Genomic DNA, 19,794 nt, shown 5'->3' with positions numbered 1-19,794 from the left:
CCAACACCACCCCTTCAGATTAAAATAAATCAAATCAGCACAAACCCATGAAATCACCCATAATTTCAACTTCATCATTTCTGAAACACTCACAAGCTTGCAGCTCTGAGCTGCAGCCCCAGTTTTCCTTTAGGGAAACATCAAAGCTCGAACTGGCCTTTGAAGTCAGAAGAGCTGAGCCGAGTGGCATCCATCTCGCCAGTCTGCCCTGCATTTGTTTACAGCCCTGTTCTTGGCTAATATAAAGCAGAATGTGCGTGTTACATGCACCCAAACTAGATGAAACAAAGTTTCTGGCAAAAAAGTGTTTTTCTAACATCATGATACTCCTGTGACAGACACGGCGAGCCTGGTAGAGGCGCGGTATACGGCATCCGATGATTACACCGGGGGCATGGAGCTAATGACAGCTCTCCTTACCTCAGGCTGAAAAGACTCCCTGCCTTCTGCAGGCCTCGTGGCCGCAGTGCGCTTCTGCTTTTTCAGCAACATGCATGCAAGATAATTTATTTGGGAATGGATGGCGACCACGGAGAGACATGGCTTGGCTTGATCCCTTTACTGGATCTGAAGAGCTCGTGGCTTGGCGTGGAGGAGGAGTCGTGGTTCTGTGTGTCTGCATGAAGAGTTACAGCAAGCATGAAGTGAATTAGACAAACCCTCTCTTTTTCTCTCCCAAGGTCACTATTGAGCTTTAATGGAATGAGTGCCTACACGAAAACGGTTCTTCTTTACACACCCATTCAACAAAGCTTGTTATTTGAACTTGTACTCCCTTGAGACGTGTACTGTCCCTCAGATCACACACATCCCTCCTTCTGTTCTTACAAAAGCAATGCCGAGTGGCACAGCATGAGAACAGGGTGTTAACATGCATTTCTGTGTGGGAGTGATTCTGAGCGTGTTTCCAACCTTATCTCTCCTCACACTTGTGATCGGTGTGTATTTAAACACCTGCACACTCTTTTGTGCTTCTCACACCTCCAGCCAACCTGACGCTTTTTGCTCTGTTTTGTGTCTTACGGTGCAATTGGGGACGGTGGTTTCCCTTCCACTCAATGTTTGATTCTTATCTAAGGTCACAAAATGTGAATAAGTCACTATATACACTGTCGTTCAAAAGTTTGAGGTCAGTGTGATTTTTTTTCAGTTTTTCTTTTGAAAGAAATTAATACTTTTATTCAGCAAAAAGATCAAAAGTGACAGTAAAGACATTTATAATGTTACAAAAGACATTATATTTGAAATAAATGCTGTTCTTTTGAACTTTCTATGCATCAAAGAATCATGAAAAAATGTATCACGTTAAGCAGCACAACTGTTTTCAACATTTGCCATAAGAAATATTTTTTGAGTTGCAAATCAGCAAGTTAGACTAATTTCCGAAGAAACACTGAAGACTGGAGTAATGCCTTCAGAAAATTCAGCTTTGCCAATCTACATTTTAAAATGTATTCAAAATTAATACAAACAGAAACAGTTATTTTATACTATAATGATATTTCACAATATTACTGTTTTTTATCATATTTTTGATTAAATAAAAGGCAGAGAAAAACCTACCAACCCTAAACTTTTGGATGCAGATTTAAATATAGGTCAGTTTGGTACCTGTGTGAAAATAAAATGTCATACGTTTTGAAAAGTAACAAGTAATTGTATGTGAAGGTTAATAATATATCAGCGGTCAAACTTCCTCACATGTAATAATGCAGCTCAAAAAAAAAAAATGACACCCAGCTAAGAAAATGACAGGTGATTTTAAAAGCTCATTTTCAACATCAATAATTTCTTGTGGATAATAAGATCAAGATAATAGAAAATCTTTCAAGTGAATAAAACGGAGAGAGGAACAGCTTTTAGGGTAATTAGTTTTCATCACACGCCCATGAAAACGTTTGATGACTCATTTTAGATGCGGAAAAGTTAGGATTTAGGATATATATGTCTGTTGTAACCTAGATCCCTTGAGACAATGGGTGGGAAGTCCATTTGTACTAGATGTGTCCAAACCAGTTTTAGGTTCCCACGTTACAAAATGTTGAAATGGACACAAAAAAAAAAACCCAAAACATGTTGTTGTTGGCATTACTGGCAGTGATTTACTTGGGATATCAACAGTTGACACTGATGACAAATTTATATACAATGCTAACATTATACTATTGCTGTTATGGCCAAATTACACTTGGATCATTCCACGAAATGAGTCTTTTGCATTTCTGCACAATTGTAAACATCCTGACAGAGAAGTCTTAACTGTTAATAGATTGCTCTTTTTAAAATAAATCCAATATTAATAAACTGACTTCTAAAGGCATAATGAATTGGAAGAAAAGACTAATTGTTTCTTCCATAATATGATGTACATCTGAGTGGATTAATTTCATGCCGACTTAAACAAAATGTTAATAAATTGCATAGTGGGATTTCAAGCTAAATTTACAAATAAAAATGCATTAGGAGGATATGCTATAAATGTAAAATGGCCGATGGTACAGGGTTGATGGTTCATTTAGCCATTAATAGCCTTGTATTCAAGGTTATGACACTACATGCTGATATTGCCTCAAATAGTTTTCGATAATCTGTTGTTTACTGTACAAAATCATGGAAACAGGACTGATTATGTACAATTTTTTAATAAATCTCACAAAATATAAAACAATATTTATTTATTATTTATGGATTTTATGGTAACAGGCTAAGACTTTAATAAAATATATATAAACATACTGTAGCCTATATTAAGAGTAAAAATAAAGACAAAATGCTTATAGTTCCACATAATATTTCAGCACATGCAGTAACCAATGATATTTCACTAAGAAATAAAAATGTTATTTGGGATAACAATTCAGCACGGTGTACATTTTTGATTTGTAGGTTCCACCACTTATCGTGATCAAACTAAAGAGTCTTTTTTTGCTATCATGCAAGTATAATCAGATAGAGGTGGCCTTTAAAACTCATGCACAGTGAGTGTGACAGACATTACACAATCATCTGCCAGCGTGCATTGGCGATAGCAACGACTGCATGCTTTTGCATTGGTAAGTCAAAGGTGGGTCTAGTTCACCCTGGATGAAGAAAAGGTATGACACACCTCTTCACCGTGTTCTATCCTGTCTGCTTTAATCACATCCAAAACCACAGAAATTAAACTGCCAGTGCCAACAATCACCATTCCGCTATCGTCACGTCAATTGCTTATTCAGATTCCCAAACAAATTAGTCCAGTTTCATTTTGATTTATCGGTACTCACCCGAAGAAACGGAGGAACCCGACAGACTGGAGTTGCTGGACGCAGCCATCGCGTCTAATTCACTGAATCTACCCGCTTACTGGCGTCTGTTAGGGCTTGACAGCTCTTCCATCTCAGTCTCTGCTCTCCTGACCTATCTTCAGCTCTCCAGAGTTCCTCCTAAACAGCCGATAATATCCAGCTGTGAGTGTCGGATCAGATGGGAGTCGCCAGCGCTGCCGCATTTACAGGCGCGTGTGTGTGTGGCAGCAGAAGAACCAAATGATCAAACTAGTTGATACAACCTCTGATATACGTACAGAAAATGTGACAACTCAGCTACTCTTCATCGTAACGAAAAGCAGATTTTCAAAAAACTTCTCTGCCGTTCCGTGTGCTGTCAGTGCCAGTAGGTTTCGCCATATTTAGAGACAGGGATTTGACTCTATCTCTTCCATGTGGCACTTCAAGTCTCGTAATAAACACACAGTGTGTGCAGAGGCGAATCCGCCTCCTTAAAGTGGAAGAGACGCGCGCGCATTCCTGCTGTCTACCTGACCGTGCTGTAAACCTACTTACATGCCTCTCCGCTGTGTGCTTCTGTGACCATATAAGAAAGTTGCATTCCTTTTGCTGTTCAGAAATGTTGCATGTTTAAAAATGATGGGTTTCCTGCTTTGACATGCTGCAAAGTTACAACATAGGCTACTAATACACAGCGCAGTTAAGTTCACTTTGGTGTTTCATTAATTTTTTAAGGCATTACATGCTTGTTTTGTTGCAAGATCTATCAAATATGCTTGATAAACTACTATCTAACAAAAACGGACCTAGCTCATTTTAAAAACATCAAATGTCTGTAGTTTATAACAGCACTGTACACTTTCGAGACATGTAATTTTGTCACACCCACTTGAAAAGCATGTTGCACTTTCCACAAATAGAGTATAAAGTATGGCCTAGGTCTCATTTTGATGGGACTAGGCTACCTGTAGAAAAATGTTAATGTCAATCTCAATAGGTCAAACTAAATATTTTTCTGTTACTCATTGTTTTTGTGGTTTGCCCTGACTTTTGAGATGTGTTTAAATACAGTTTAAACCTATCATTTCTAGCAATAAACATCAGTTAAATAGTTTGATGAATGCAGTCAACGCTGCTAAAACAAAGTACTTATATTTATTACCCATCATTATATTTCTACTTGGGAGTCACAATTTTAAGGAATCTTACATTTTTTCAAACAGAACATAGCAAACTGCTTATGCACAATATGAGAAATATTAGCATACATTTTTGGTGTAAATATTCAGAAATAACTTTTACTACACTATATTGGTCAAATTTAATATTGATTTTCATTGTTTAATACAGCTGATAAGGTCAAAGCATGCCAAATCACCTTTTTGTCTTCCTCATGCTCAAAGGTTAGGCCTGTATGCCTCTTGAGTGAGCTGTGGCATGTTATACAAGGATATTTCTTCATAAATGTCAGGTCAGAGCACGGTTTTATTGGGGCAAGTTGTCACATGTATTTTAAATATTATGAATTTATACAATTTACTCTTTTGTTGGACAAAATAGTTTGATATTTTTATGCTTAAAGAATTGTATTGGTTTTATAGTTGTATTACAATGTTTATATTTTGTAATTTATTATTTTTACCTGGTTAGATTTTGTTCAAAAGTTCATAATGGGCTGTTTAATGGCAGTTTCCATTCTAACAAAATAGCCTACTCTATGAAGTGTGACAACATGCCCCACTTTTGAGGAAAATTCAACCTGTGTTCAACATACTAATGTTCAAAGGCTTTTTGTAGTCAAGACGTTAACATATCTACAAGTTATATCTTTTTAAAATAAAGCAGCCCTGACGAATAGCCTTATTAACTGTGTAGGCTTTCTCTATTACATAGCAAATGCATATTGCATAATGTATATTGGAAAAGTTGCTATGTGGGTTGGGGCCTGTAGGGGCCAGTGTTTTCGACTAAAGTTCCTGGAGTCACTGAGATCACATGACTTCGAGGCCATATAGTCATGTGACATTCAAAGTGTGACAACAAGCTGATCTGCGTTTACTTCAGTTTCTGGATTTCTGATCTGCATCTGGCTTCAAGGTAACAATATTATTATTACTTATCAGGAAAACAAGATCTATATAAGTGATCAACTATTTGATTTGATTATTTGCACATTATCTCTCCTGTTCACATACCATAATGTGCCGCATTCGTAAATTAGTTGTTTATTTTCGATAATCCTCAGTCTGACAAGAGATTTGTCGTCTTTTCTCTCATCTGATATGTTTAGGCTTGTAATAACAGGTAGCAGGTAATGCGAGCCTTTTAATATCAAGCTGGGTCATTGATCCCTGTATCATCTTTCTTTGCTGTCTGCAGTTAAACCTCTATAATGCTGAAGGAAACGCTGAGGCTGCTGTTCCTCTGGGCTCTTCTGGAGTCTGTCAGCTCCCGCGGCTGTTCCTCGTTCTTCTGCCGGAAATCACACCGTGTTAGCGGGTCACGTTTTGGAGTGGACCCGGGCAAACCTCTGATGCTCACCCCCTATCTGGAGGAAGGCAAGATAGAAGAAGGTATGCTTGCTGTTTGCATAGAATAATTTCAGTTCCTCTTCTTTCGTTCTTCGTTTACTTTAATTAGCTATCTGCTAAATAGGAAGTTATCTTTATAGGTATTTTCCATATTATGGAGAAGTTGGTGAGAGACTGATAGATCAGTTTAAGTTATTTTGGTTGTCCACAAAATATAACTGCTATCATAATTCACTGATGTTTCTGACCCGTATGCTAATACACTTTAATTTTTTGTATTTTTGATGCGCAGGCAAAAAACTGAGTTTGGTGGGACCCCTTCCTGGTGCCAGTGTCAAGAGTTACTCAGGATATCTCACTGTGAACAAGACCTACAACAGTAACCTTTTCTTCTGGTTCTTCCCTGCCCAGGTAATATAATGTTGTGCACTTTTATTTTTTTAACACCGTACATGAACAGCTCTAAAGATAAGACTGATCTGCTGACTGTAGCTTCTGCATCAGTTGGCAACACTTGAGTCAGGTGTTTTTAGAAATCATTCACACAACAAATTGTACAGTTAACAGCATTTTTTTTTATTTGGATTCAGTGATGTTATTACTGCACACTTTTTAGCATGTTTTTCTGTGTTTAGGAGAGACCAGAGACAGCTCCGGTTCTGCTGTGGCTTCAGGGAGGACCTGGAGGCACGTCCATGTTTGGCTTGTTTGTGGAGCACGGCCCATATTTTGTACATAAGAACCTCACACGTGAGTACAAATACCTGTATGCTGTGTTAAATTATGTTGATGGAGATTAGCATGGTGTTTCTGTCTCTTATAAAAGTTGTATTATTGATGTTTTTGGCCAGAAAGGATTTTTTTTTTGCTTACAGGGATAGTTCTCCCAAAAATGAACATTCTGTTATTAATTACTCAACCTCATGTCGTTCCAAACCCGTACGACCTTCGTTCATCTTCGGAACACAAATTAAGATATTTTTGAATCTGAGAGCTCTCTGACCCTCCATAGACAGCAAGGATATTACCATGATCACGCACAGAAAGTAGCAAGGACATCGGTAAAATAATCCATGTGACATCAGGGGTTCAACCATAGACATATATAGATGCCCTATTCAACCGCTCCAGGCACGTAGATGCGGCCGCCGTCTTGGAACGGTATTTTTGACGTCATTCACCATACTGTAGGTTCGCAGAGAGCCGTTGAGCCGTTCTGTGCAGGATTGTGGCATCTTTCGAATATTCAGTGATTACTATGGTGAATTAGGGCTGTGTGATTAATCGAAATCGTGATTTGAGACGTTGTGATTTGCTAATCGCAAAGCCTGCGATTTGGACGCAATATTACTCTGTTCCAGAGCACATGCATGACTGCCAGCCTTGAGTAGAGTCAGCGCACCTCCGTTCTCCCCGATCAGCACTGCTCAAGCCAACTGCGTAAACGCCCACCATTTAAAAAGGGTCAGGCAAATTAAAACTAAAGAAAAACGTATGTAACTTCAGCTTCGAAATGACAGACAATGAACAAAAAAGGTAATTTGCAAGAGCTGCGTCACAACGCATATCAAGAGCTCCCTTATTATGGCGTTATTTTAATGCCAAATGTCGAGTAGCGCGAAAGTAGATTAATATAATGCACAAGCAATATATTAAAAAAAAATAGTTTGTCCAATTGTTTGGTCAAAACCCCTCTGAGCGATTTATACATGTATTGTGTACTTGGGATGAAATAAATATATGGCCTGTTTCAAGATATATCTCTTGAAACAGATTTCTTCATTAGGGCCTTTCCTTGATTTTTTTTTATTTATTTTTTGTTACATTTTTGTTTTAACACACTGGTTATTGTTGGCTACTTTGTTTTACTTTATATCTTTTATGTTTTTATTTTGTTCTTTTCTGTGAAATATTTTGACAATCAAAGAAGGATCTTTCATTTCTTTCCAGCTTAATAATATTTAGCAATGTTAATCAAATGTATATTTGAAATGGCTAGAAATTAGGTGCTTGGATGATTTGTACATATAAATAACCTCTGTCCAACTATATGGTTGATCAAACCCCTCGATTTATCTAAAAACAGCCCATGGCTCTAAAGACGTCATATAAAAGGTCAATGTCATGTCATATTATGTCAGAAATCTCAACTGAATTTAAAATCATTGCAATAAATTCTCAGTTGTTGGTAATAGTTAGTAACAATTCCTATCAAACAACATCAAATGCAAAAATAGTTGTAAACAATATCATAACGCACTAAATGCTCTGATAGAATCGCTGTTTGGACATTTCTTGGGAGTTTTTTATTTATCTATTTATTTTTTTAAATCCAGTTTTTGTTTTCAGTTCTGATTTTAGTTAGATTTTCTTTTCATGAAAACTCATTTCATATTAGCAACACATTCAATGGCACTCTCCTCTAAAATAGTGAATATACAGTTATATGACAGTTATAGGTAATGACACTGTCTGCAAATGTGTTAAACCCATAGAATATAATGTAGTGATGTTACACAAATATGATAAATTCATTATAGTGTTATATTTGGTCTCCACATCTTAAGTACGCTATTTAGGGAATAGTGCATCTGACCCTAGTTCTGTCTTAAATCAGAAGATAAATATCCACCATTAGCAGCTATTACAGCTCTGCATAATCTGGGCATCCGAGCTGTTAGTTTATTCAAACATTAACTTGATACTGTATATTACTCCAAGCCTCCTGAAGGATTGCCCAAAGATGATTCACACTGGTTGGACACTTCTTACGGACAGTTCCTCCCATAGTAGGTCAATTGGGTTGAGGTCGGGTGATTGGGGAGGCTATTCCATGACAGACATGATGCCAGATGACTGTTTCCTGTCCAAATAGGATTTGCACAGCTTGGAAGTGTGCTTGGGGTCATTGTCTTTTTGGAAGGTTTAGGAAGGTTGGGGTGTTTCCAGACTTTTGGAGGGCAGTGTATATATTTATTTATTTTAACCCAAGTACACAATACATGTATAGCCACATGAACTTGAAGAATCATAGAATTATACAGTCAGGTCCATAAATATTGGGACATCGACACAATTCTAACATTTTTGGCTCTATACACCACCACAATGGATTTCAAATGAAACGAACAAGATGTGCTTTAACTGCAGACTATCAGCTTTAATTTGAGGGTATTTACATCCAAATCAGGTGAACGGTGTAGGAATTCCAACAGTTTGCATATGTGCCTCCCACTTGTTAAAGGACCAAAAGTAATGGGACAGAATAATAATCATAAATCAAACTTTCACTTTTTAATACTGACTGTGTGTGTATGTGTATGTGTGTGTATGTGTGTGTATGTATGTGTATGTGTGTATATATATATATATATATATATATATATATATATATATATATATATATATATATATATATATCCATATAAATCCAAGCACCCGATTCGTAGCCATTTCTAATATACATTTGATGACTAAATATTATTATTTTCATCGGGTCAGTCATAGAAAAATCTGATTGGCTGTGAAATTCAGTAATTCTGTAAAAGTAGTAATACCATTATAATCTTCCCTGCAGAAAAAACAAAACAGTAGAACCCCTCCCAAAACACAATAGAAAATGTAATGGATTTGAGGATTATAATGGGAATTGTATTGGTTTTAATGTAAACTATAATGAGGTCTACTGGTATTTGATGCATTCTATTGGTGGGATGTAATCTAGCAGGTGGCAACCAATAGAACAACAGTAATTCCTATTGGAATAATGCCCAAAACAAAAATGAATTTTGTAATGTTTTTATTGAAACTATAAGAATTTCTTTGATGGTTTCTATTGTTTTTTTGTTTGTTTGTTTTTTCAGCAGGGTAACGATACTCATACTGTGCTGCATATTATTGACAATTTGAGCTGAAGCTTGACTTTTAAAATTGAAATTTAAAATCTCGAATCAAATCGCAATCACAATATGTCAAAAAAATTGCAATTTCATATTTTTCTCCAAATCGCACAGCCCTATGGTGAATGACGTCAAGTTCACCGCTGCAATATGGCGGACGGCTTATGTATATTGGCCCATAGAAACAGTCGCTAATGAGGCATCTAGTATATCTATGGGTTCAACCATAATTTTACGAAGCTACGAATGCTGTTTTTTTTGCGCAAAGAAAACAATAATAACATAACCTATTCAACAATTCTCCTCCCTGAGTTACTGTCTTCCGCCGTTTTGGAGAGTACCCCAGAACGTAATCAACGTAATCAGCATGCTGAATGTAAACAATGCTGTTTAAGTAAGGGATAATCAACGGCTAGCCGTGCATTAAAGGATTTTAATGCACGACGTGGAGGCAAAGAACCGCCCGACGCGAAGCGGATTCCATCCCGCTTATTCCATGGACATCTGCCAAGTTATAGACAAGTTAAAACTTGTATTGCTCTTTGCAGTGCAATATTTGACCTAATGGGTAAAAATTACGGTTATTTTCGTCAGTTATGGCTCGTTAGCGCCCGCTTCAAATCAGACACAGAGATGAAATGGTGCGTTAAAACCACATTTATTTGAATGAATTATAGCATGTATTTCAATTAATTGTCGATAGAGAGAGATTACAGTTGTGTGTAAGTTACCTGCTTGCTCCGTCTGCACGTTGCTCTCTACAAACAATTACTTCAAAAAAAGTGGGGAATATAATGTAGCAATCTATCTTTTATTTTAGTAATGAAAATTGCGGGGAAGCGTTGACAACAAGTCTCTCTCTCTCTCTCTCTCTCTCTCTCTCTCTTTGTCTCTCTCTCTCCATGTGTGTGTGTGCGCGAGCGAGTGATGTGTGTTGGTTAGTGTGCATCAATTAAAGCAGCGCATTAATATGGAACGGTGATTAAACTGACCTGGAATTACCTGTGCAGTTAAACAAATTTAATCAACACCTGCCAGCCAATCAGAATCGAGTATTCAAGCAGACCATGGAATAAGAATAATTAATTAATGACAGAATTTTTGGGTGAGCTAACCCTTTAATAGTAAAACCCTACACTTCAGAGATCAAGGTATGAAATTACCTTAAAACCTTCAATTTAACCCTTTAATGTCATTCTGCAGTGGGCTATAGGGATTTCCCTTGGACATCACGATACTCTGTTCTTTACATCGACAACCCGGTGAGTAGACATGTTATTTAATGGACTCGAGCTAACATGAACTAAGTTGTATTAAAGAATAATAACTTCTGTAACAAATGTTGCTGTTGCTCATTGTTAATGTTAGTGCATTAACTAAGGTTAACTAATGAGACCTTATTGTAAAGTGTTACCTATTGTTCTTTTTTTAATCCATTAGAAACAATAGTATTGCTATTATGACAGCAATGATAATGCTGTATACTGTGATCAAAGCTTCAGTAATTATCGCAAAATTAAAATTTGATACTGACATATGCCTACTGATAAGTTGTGTATTTGTTTTTTGTTTTTTTTCTGTGATTTTTCCGAAAATAATTTGTGTAAAGGTAGTATGGTTAAGTCATTTTCACTTAATTCCAATTTATTTATTTTTCTGAAATGAGATCAAATGAGGAAAAGAGCATTGCTGCATACATCTAAGTGTCTTTATATGGAGATACATATTTTCTGTCTTGTGTGTCATCCACACAGAATCTAAGAATAAAATTATTACACATTTCTTTCTTTAAGAAAGAACTGAGTAAATTAAATAACTTGCATGTATTTTATCACTTGACAGCCTTACTGCAAATGCAAATACTAATACAGTATGTGAATCTGGTGTTTCTATGACTGGTTTTAATTTAATTATACATACTAGATGGATATCTGTGGTTTATTTTTAAGGTTGGGACAGGATGGAGTTTCACTGAGGATGACCGAGGATTTGCCCAAAACCAGGATGATGTGGGCAGAGACTTGTACAGGTACAGTGGCAAAAGTTTACTGTATATCTAAGACAATGTGAGATGTATGTGATATATATTAGGGTTTTTTTGTCCTCTCCGCAGTGCCCTGACTCAGTTCTTCCAGATATTCAGTGAGTTCCAGTCTAATCCGTTCTACGCTACAGGCGAGGTGAGGAAGTGGACCTTATTTTGGATTGATATAACTACTCTCTTATACAGTCAAAATACTGTTTTACTATATTTAACATTTTAAAATCCATAGTCATATGCAGGAAAGTATGTTCCAGCAATTGGCTACTACATCCACAAGAACAATCCCTCTGCCAAAGTGAAGATCAACTTCAAAGGAGTGGCCATTGGAGATGGTCTGTGTGACCCTGAACTGGTGAATGAAAATTATATTTCCTTTTTTAAACGCATCAAATGCCAAATAATTATAAATCACTGAAGTACTGTTGCTCTCAACTGGCTCTAAGACGCCATAAACATGACAGTATGACTTTGTCAAGCTTCTTTGAAATAATATGTATTGTGAAAAGCACACAAATTTGACTTGACTTTTGTTCATATATGAATCTCTCGAATCCACTTTCGTCTCAGATGCTGGGAGGTTATGCAGATTTCCTTTATCAGACGGGTCTCGTGGATGAACTGCAAAGGCAGCATGTGCAGATCCAGACAGATGCAGGAGTCAAACTCATCCAGGAGCAGAGATGGGTGGAGGCCTTTCAGGTGAGTCCTGATGTATCCTGCATCTATCATTGGCTGATACTGGGGCTTCTTTAATACATCCGTTCTGAAAACATCTCGTCTGTCCGTTAGGTTTTTGACAGCTTACTGAATGGTGATCTTACTCCTTATCCCTCATTCTTCCAAAACGCCACTGGTTGCACCAACTACTACAACTACATGCAGTGTCAGGTACCCACACATTTCATTACAAGCAAATGGATGGGAATAAGTTGTTCTTGATTTGAATGGCTAGTTGTCTCATTCTGTGTTTTTTTTCCTCAAACAGGAACCTCCAGATCAGGAGTACTTTTCTGCGTTTGTGACTCTGCCAAATGTTCGACTTTCCATCCATGTTGGAAATCTTACATTCCATGACGGCTCAGATGTTGAGAAGCATCTGCTTCAGGATGTCATGAAGTCCATCAAACCCTGGTTGGGCATCCTCATGGACAGCTATAGAGTGAGAAAACAATTTCACTGATTGGGTTGGGAATTTTATGGCCTTTGTTAAATCACATAACTCTTTAATTGCATTAATCCTTAGGTTTAGGGATATGTTGCTACCATATTGATTATGGGACAAAATTTGAGTTTTTTTTTTTTTTTTTAATCAGCTGATGTTTATCAATTTCTTCTGTTTTCAGTTTATATTTACCTCTATTATCATCTAACTCTCTAAAATCTTTAAAAACACTTATTTAACAGCAAAAACAATGATTTAATAGAATGGCATAAATTGAAATAAAAATAATTTAACCATGTAAAATCTGGCATATAAAATAATAATAGTTTTTAAAGGAACAGTTTATTGAATCTTTAGACAAAATATTAAAAACATCTTAAAGAAAGTTTGCATATCTTTTTATTTAATTTTTTTTGAGTATCAAGGCAGCTCGATGTTATTCAGAGGCCCAAACTTAGCAAAAATATACAATTTAATATTTATATGGCCCAAAAAGTCAATTGAAATTCTGATGCCTTGTAATGGAAGTAAATTAGATCAGTATAGCAGAGTAGTAAAATGATTAGCTGTCACTCTATAATAAGATATCTTTTAGTAAAAAGATATTTAAATGCTTAGTTTTATGATCAAAGCTCTGTAGTTTTTATTGTGTGGCACAAAACATAGTGCAATGCAATACAATTGAGAGATGTACAAATAACTGTTAAAAATTTCAACATTATTTTTCTTAAAGGGGGGGGGGGGGTCATGCAATTTGATGCATGTTGAGTTATTTACACTATTAAAGAGTTGGATTCTCATGCTAAACATGGCCAAAGTTTCAAAAAACGAATTGGACGTATAAGAGAGTATAGGGTTGGGCGATATATCGCATGTGATATGCATGCGCATCTCGTCAGTAAAGCCGGTTCCTTGACAAGCTACGCTATATCGCGTTCATTATCGAAGATATATCGCCTTCGATAATGAACGCGATATTGCGTAGCTTGTCAGTGATCTACGGCTCTGTGTTTTAAATGCCGCTCCATTTGAAAACAGATGATGGAGATTTAATCAAGGAACCGGCTTTACTGACGAGATGCGTCAGTAAATGGGCGATATATCGCATACGATATATCGCCCAGCCCTAACAGAGTATTTCTGTGCAAAATACACACTTCCGGGTTTCTTACAATTTCGCAAAGTTTTTTTTGATCATGGCTCCTCATGACGTCATGAAGGGTGGAACTCTTTATATGGGCATTTCTCCCGGAAGAACGCATCCACGCACGCATCGACCAGAGCGAGAGCGAGAGCAAGAGCGCGCCCATCAAAGCGCTTCATTCGGCAGCACTGCACGGGTCATGCTCAGGAAGAATGTCTCCAAATAATTTACATTTTTTGGTTGTAAGGGAAAGATAACTTTGTTCAGCTCCCAGAAGAACCCAACGCTATGTGAACAGTGGATGCAGTTTGTTTTTGGGGCAGCAACGGAGTTTCACAAGTGTATTCGTTGAAGAATGTTTTATAAACAAGGACCAGTTCAACTCTGGATTTGCGCATTGTTTGATACGAAGGGGTCATCGTATGCCCATTTTCCACAAGTTGATATGATTCATTAGGGTCTAAATGAAAAGTCTATTACATACTTTGGTTAAAATTTCTCAATGGTAGTGTAAAAAAAACACATTTTTTACCCTGTCAAAATCTGCTCTGTTTTCAGCAAGCTGTTTTTTAGTCCATGTCACTTTAAATGCTAATGAGCTCTGCTGACCCCGCCCCTCTCTTCCGTGGAGTAACAAGCAGACTGTAAACTTCAGCCGCAAAACTGGCTAAATAGCACATATTAGGAAAGGGGATTTGCAAAGATTCATAAAAAACCCCTTATACTCACTTCTTCTGTAGATGAAGCTGGATCACGAATGATTCGTGCGAATATAGACGCATTTAGGCAGATTGGGATTGGCGCATTCCCTTCAAAAACGAAAGTAACGTTAATCCTCTGCGTTTTCAGCAGCTCAGATGTTGGGAGTTAATGTCGACTGCTATATTCATTATTACATCCAACAACAAAACACCTCAATCACTTAATCGGAGACATTCTTGTCTTCCCCTTCACTGGCGGACAGCTCACAGCTCACTCAGGGCGGGTCTAAGGTAAGACGGCCTTGTCATTCAACTATCGTGGGAGGGGCCTGTACAGAACTACATAATTCTGACAGGAATCTCAGAACAGCCTAATTTGAGAGAGGGGATTTTAAAATAGGTATTTAAAAAAAAAAACACTGGGTGGATTTTATCATTATAGGATGGATGTGTACACACACTTCCAACACACATTTATGTTCAAACAACTTGGAAAGTGAATTTTGCATTTGATGACCCCTTTAAGTGAAACACATGAAATATCTGTGTTTTGTTGGCAATTGCCGCTTAAGTGCTCGTCACTCTTTAGCTCTACCCATGGCGCGCCTCCAGGAGCTCAGCTGTTTTCGGAGAGAATCGTAAAGCTGTATCTTTCTTTTATAAATATGATAAAACTAAAGACTTTTTGGAGATATGAAGGATGCAGGACTACTCTATAGGTACTCAAGATTAACATTGGGTAAAACTGTGTGTTATGTCCCCTTTAAGGAAATGATATGAATGAATAATCAAGTAAGCCTAAATTGCTTCAGTCCAGAACTCTCACTTTGGATTAATCTGTGGGATCTGATCGTCTATTCACAGGTGTTGATCTACAGTGGACAGCTTGATGTCATCGTTGCAGCCCCTCTGACTGAGCGCTTCCTGCCCACAGTGAACTGGTCTAAAGCGGACGAGTATAAAAAAGCAGAGCGCTTCCCCTGGAAGGTCCAGCCCAGTGATACTGAAGTAGCAGGTTATGTACGACAAGTGGGAGAGTTCGTTCAGGTGAGGGTTTGCAGTACTGCTAGATTAATTTATTTAATTTATCAGCCAATATAGTATCTAATTTAGAAATGATCATCATTAGCAGTAGGCTACACCCATTTTCACTACTGGCAGTTCCAAAATCTGCTTACATCCTCGTCAGTAGATAGGAAACAAATATATTTTCATTTATAATAACTATAATACATTTGGTAAATGTATTTGTAACCCATGTTAAATTTAACACATTGATTACTATTATTATTATTATTATTGTAAAAAATCATATTTGCTATAATTACGTTGACTGATGCCAGTATATACAAACACATGAAATGCATTAATATTCACTGATAACAAATTTCACTGTTTTCTTCTCTGTAGGTAATTGTCAGGGGAGGCGGGCACATTTTGCCTTATGACCAACCAGAGAGATCATTTGACATGATTGACAGATTCCTTTCTACTGATGGATTCTCATCACATTGATGCACTAAACTCAAATAGAATGTAAACCACTGAATTAATCATTGTTCAGTTGTCTAATATGTTTTTCAATGCAAAAGTCTGTGCTATTATGAAAAAAGGTTGGGGGTTATATTTTTTATTGGCCAGTGTTTTAAGTGTAGATGATCAGTTTTTGATTAAAGTGTGATTTGTGTATAGTGTACTACTTTTGTCTTTTAATTTTGAATCCATAAGGTTGTTATCATCTGTTCAGTGTGATCAGAACTTACAGTTAGCTATACATTCCTCATCATATCTGCACAGATAGCAAAATCAATAAATACAACAACAAAAAAACAGTAACACCAGTTTTCACTACTGATATAGTGACTGATATGACATATTACCTGATATGGACCACTTCTCACTATTAAATAGTTGCTAATTACTATGCATATCACAAGCATATTGGCTGTTTATTATTATGTATAGAGCACATATCAATGCCTTATTCTACATGACCATATCTCTTAACCCTACCTAATACCTAGACTTAACAACAGTCTTACTAACTATTAATAACCAACTAATTAGGAGCTTGAGACAAAAGTTAATAGTGAGAGTTGGTCCCTAAGCTAAAGTGTGACCAAAAAAAAACCTCTCCTTAAAATGGTGGGACTGTATTTCAGTAATGTTATAGTAACTAACCCGAGCCTCTTTATATCTGATAGGGCCTGTAAAGCTGTACTATAAACTGTTGAATAAAATATATGCTTCAGTGCATACAGAAGATAAGAGGAAGACACAAAAAAGGGGAAAAACTACAGAGGTAAACATTCAAAACTGGGATGACCTACTTTCACAGGAAGGAAGCAGGTTCATTTTATATTAGGAGTGGAAATCAAAAACAGGGTGAATAGAACATATAGATTCGCCAATAGCACAACATGCCAAAAAATGAAACTCGTTTATTTTTAATGAACATATATTGATTTTTATTAATTTATTTATTTTTAATGAATTTACCTCATCCGTTTGTATTGTGGCTTTCCTGTAGCTCAAATAGTAGAGCATGGCGCTAGTAACGCCAAGGTCATGGGTTCGATTCCCAGGGAAAGCAAGAGCTGATAAAATGTAAAAAAAAAAAAACTGTAACTTGAATGCAATGTAAGTCGCTTTGGATAAAAGCGTCTGCTAAATGCAAAAATGTAAATGTGTATCCTCAAGTGTTTCAACAGCATTTCCTTCGTGTTTCCGGCAGGGGGCGACAGCTGAGTGTTAAAAAAAATATATATACTTCATATTGGTAGTTGTTAATTGCAAAAGATTTGTGGCATTTTTACAATTAATGTCTTAAATGTATATGGCGCTTGTATTACTTCATGCTACATTTTACTGTATGTTTTTTTATGCCAATTAATATTCCTGTATTGGCCATGACAAGGTTGTTTTTTGCAACCAGTCAATCCTATTCAAACATGACTCTTTTCTATTTAAAAATATATTTTAAAAAATATTATTTGTATTGTATAAGAACATTATTATTATCATTATGTGAATAATTTATTTAAAAATATAATTTATATCAATTCTATAAATAAATTGTATATATAATGAACTTATTTGCTGCATTTAAAATGTATTATTGACATCAGCCAGTGTTATTGAAATACAACATGAAATACATTCATGTTGTATAAATGAAATGTAAAGTTAATTGATAATGACATTTTTCATAAACTAGCATTATGGTGATGGTGATAAGGCTATATATGTTATCTGCAGGGACTGGGACATTTTTTATTTTATAATATTTCTCATGCTGGGAATGTAATGGCATTATAAAATACCCTTTAAAGGCTTAATTCTAATTACTTGGCAGGCATTTTATATCTTTGTATAAAAGGTACAAATTTGTCTCTGGAAGGGTTCTACCCCAGTGAAAAGTTGTTGTGTACAGATATCTTTCTTTAAACATGTATGTGACAGTAATTTTATCAGTGTTTTTAGTGCATAAATATTGAGCAAAATAAATGTTCATTTGAATTCAGTAATTTTACTATTTGCTACTTTAAATTGTAATGTGCAAAGGGTGTTTCTGTATCAAAATCCTTATTGGACTGATCTGTCCAACAGGGGTCCCTATTAAATAATCAAATAAAAATTTAACTTCATGATTGTCACCTTCAGATGTACTCAAGTTGTGATGTAATAAGATGTAATAAGCAATACTTAAAATTTGCAAATACTGTAATCTTATATTTTCAATTTAAACAATAATGAATTGGCAGAGCTTTGTTAAAGAACAAGTGCTTTATTTTCATATTGTAATATAGCTGTTGTGATCTCACATCTGTACATTTGCATAAACAAACTGTTCAAGGCATTAATAAACATATAAAATATACAAAGTTATGCAAGCGTGTGTGAATTCATGAATTCAATATGTGTAGCAAACAATGCAATGTTTCAGCTCTGAAATGAACAGGCAAACATTTGAAGACTGCAAGTGCTATGCAAACATTATTTACAAACAAGTACCAAACATGTACTCCTTTCAAAAAGAAAGGTGGTTGCATTATGGGAACATGATTACAAAAATTAATGAAAATTTATACAATATTTATAGTTTTGTTGCAATGATACATTTATAGTTTTATTAATGTGTATTCATTGTCCGCCACCTATAATTAAAAAAAAAAAAAAACTATGTACACAATAGCACACATATACTCGCGCGCGCGCACGCACACACACACAAAAAATTCTCCCTCTGTTTTATAAGAATGCTATTACAAAAGACATCCATCCACCCATCCTAACAAGGTCTGATGCCAATTCGAGATTAATGTCTGTTACTGACTGAGAGCAAGTGAAAATATTTCCAGTTCAGTATGTTCTTATATATGTTGCTTGGGTAAGAGATGACGTGGCCCTGTGCAGAAACGCTCCTGACCACCTTGCTTTGAAATGTAAAGATGCAGGAGATGAAATAAAATGCAACTTTAGACTGTTTAAAGTCCTCCATGGAGATCCAAACTGCTCTTTAGCAAGCCCCTCCCACCATATTATTACATCATCACATAGGGTTAAACACTGCAAAACTTGTGAGTGTGAATTCTGAGATGCCAGCGGGCGTGAAAATGCATGCATACACAGATCTCAAGTTAACTTTCAAGCTCACAATCCAAAACATTGAATCCCACACCCTTTGTGGGCATCAGAATCCCATTCGAAACCACTTTATAATGCTACATGCACAGAAAACACTGAATGTCGATTTGAGTTACTTAAAGGGACAGTTCACCCTAAGGTGATCATCATTTTAGGTGTGTTCACATTGGGCAAAAAAGGTCCATTGTCTAATGAAGTCTGTGTGAGCTGTGCTTTATACATCTCTACACTATGGACACTTTAAAACCAAGCAGTTTCTGTTGGTTAGTGCGGTGAATCAGTTGCGAAATCTGCGTGGATTTGTGAATAATTCACGAAATTATTGTTCTCTTGGATTCCTGTTCAAATTACTGAATTTCATTCGCAAAAATTTGGCAAACAACAGTAAATGTAATTT

General features: G+C 36.3%; 2 protein-coding genes across 2 annotated transcripts in view; one reads left to right on the top strand and one right to left on the bottom strand.

Annotated features, from left to right (window-relative positions):
• The window catches only part of chn2 (chimerin 2), a 38,569-nt gene extending 34,720 nt beyond the window's left edge, over nucleotides 1-3,849 (bottom strand). Inside the window, exon 1 of the mRNA XM_079444679.1 lies at nucleotides 3,267-3,849. Within this exon, the coding sequence (XP_079300805.1) occupies nucleotides 3,267-3,315 (49 nt within the window). The 5' untranslated portion in view covers nucleotides 3,316-3,849. The remainder of the gene's footprint in view (nucleotides 1-3,266) is intronic.
• Nucleotides 3,850-5,262: 1,413 nt separating this feature from the next.
• Nucleotides 5,263-16,444, top strand: cpvl (carboxypeptidase vitellogenic like). Its single transcript, XM_079445363.1, has 13 exons — nucleotides 5,263-5,366; nucleotides 5,649-5,842; nucleotides 6,093-6,211; nucleotides 6,436-6,550; nucleotides 10,903-10,961; nucleotides 11,649-11,728; nucleotides 11,813-11,879; nucleotides 11,973-12,095; nucleotides 12,311-12,442; nucleotides 12,533-12,631; nucleotides 12,729-12,902; nucleotides 15,615-15,797; nucleotides 16,161-16,444. The coding sequence occupies exons 2-13, from the start codon at nucleotides 5,662-5,664 to the stop codon at nucleotides 16,263-16,265; spliced, it is 1,437 nt and encodes a 478-aa protein (XP_079301489.1). The 5' UTR covers nucleotides 5,263-5,366; nucleotides 5,649-5,661; the 3' UTR covers nucleotides 16,266-16,444.
• The last annotated feature ends 3,350 nt before the right edge of the window (nucleotides 16,445-19,794 follow it).

This window comes from Barbus barbus, assembly GCF_936440315.1.
Source record: "Barbus barbus genome assembly, chromosome: 21".
In the NCBI taxonomy this organism is placed as follows: Eukaryota; Metazoa; Chordata; class Actinopteri; order Cypriniformes; family Cyprinidae; genus Barbus; species Barbus barbus.
The sequence above is the reverse complement of the archived record's forward strand: the minus strand, read 5'-3'. Positions and strand labels throughout refer to the sequence as shown.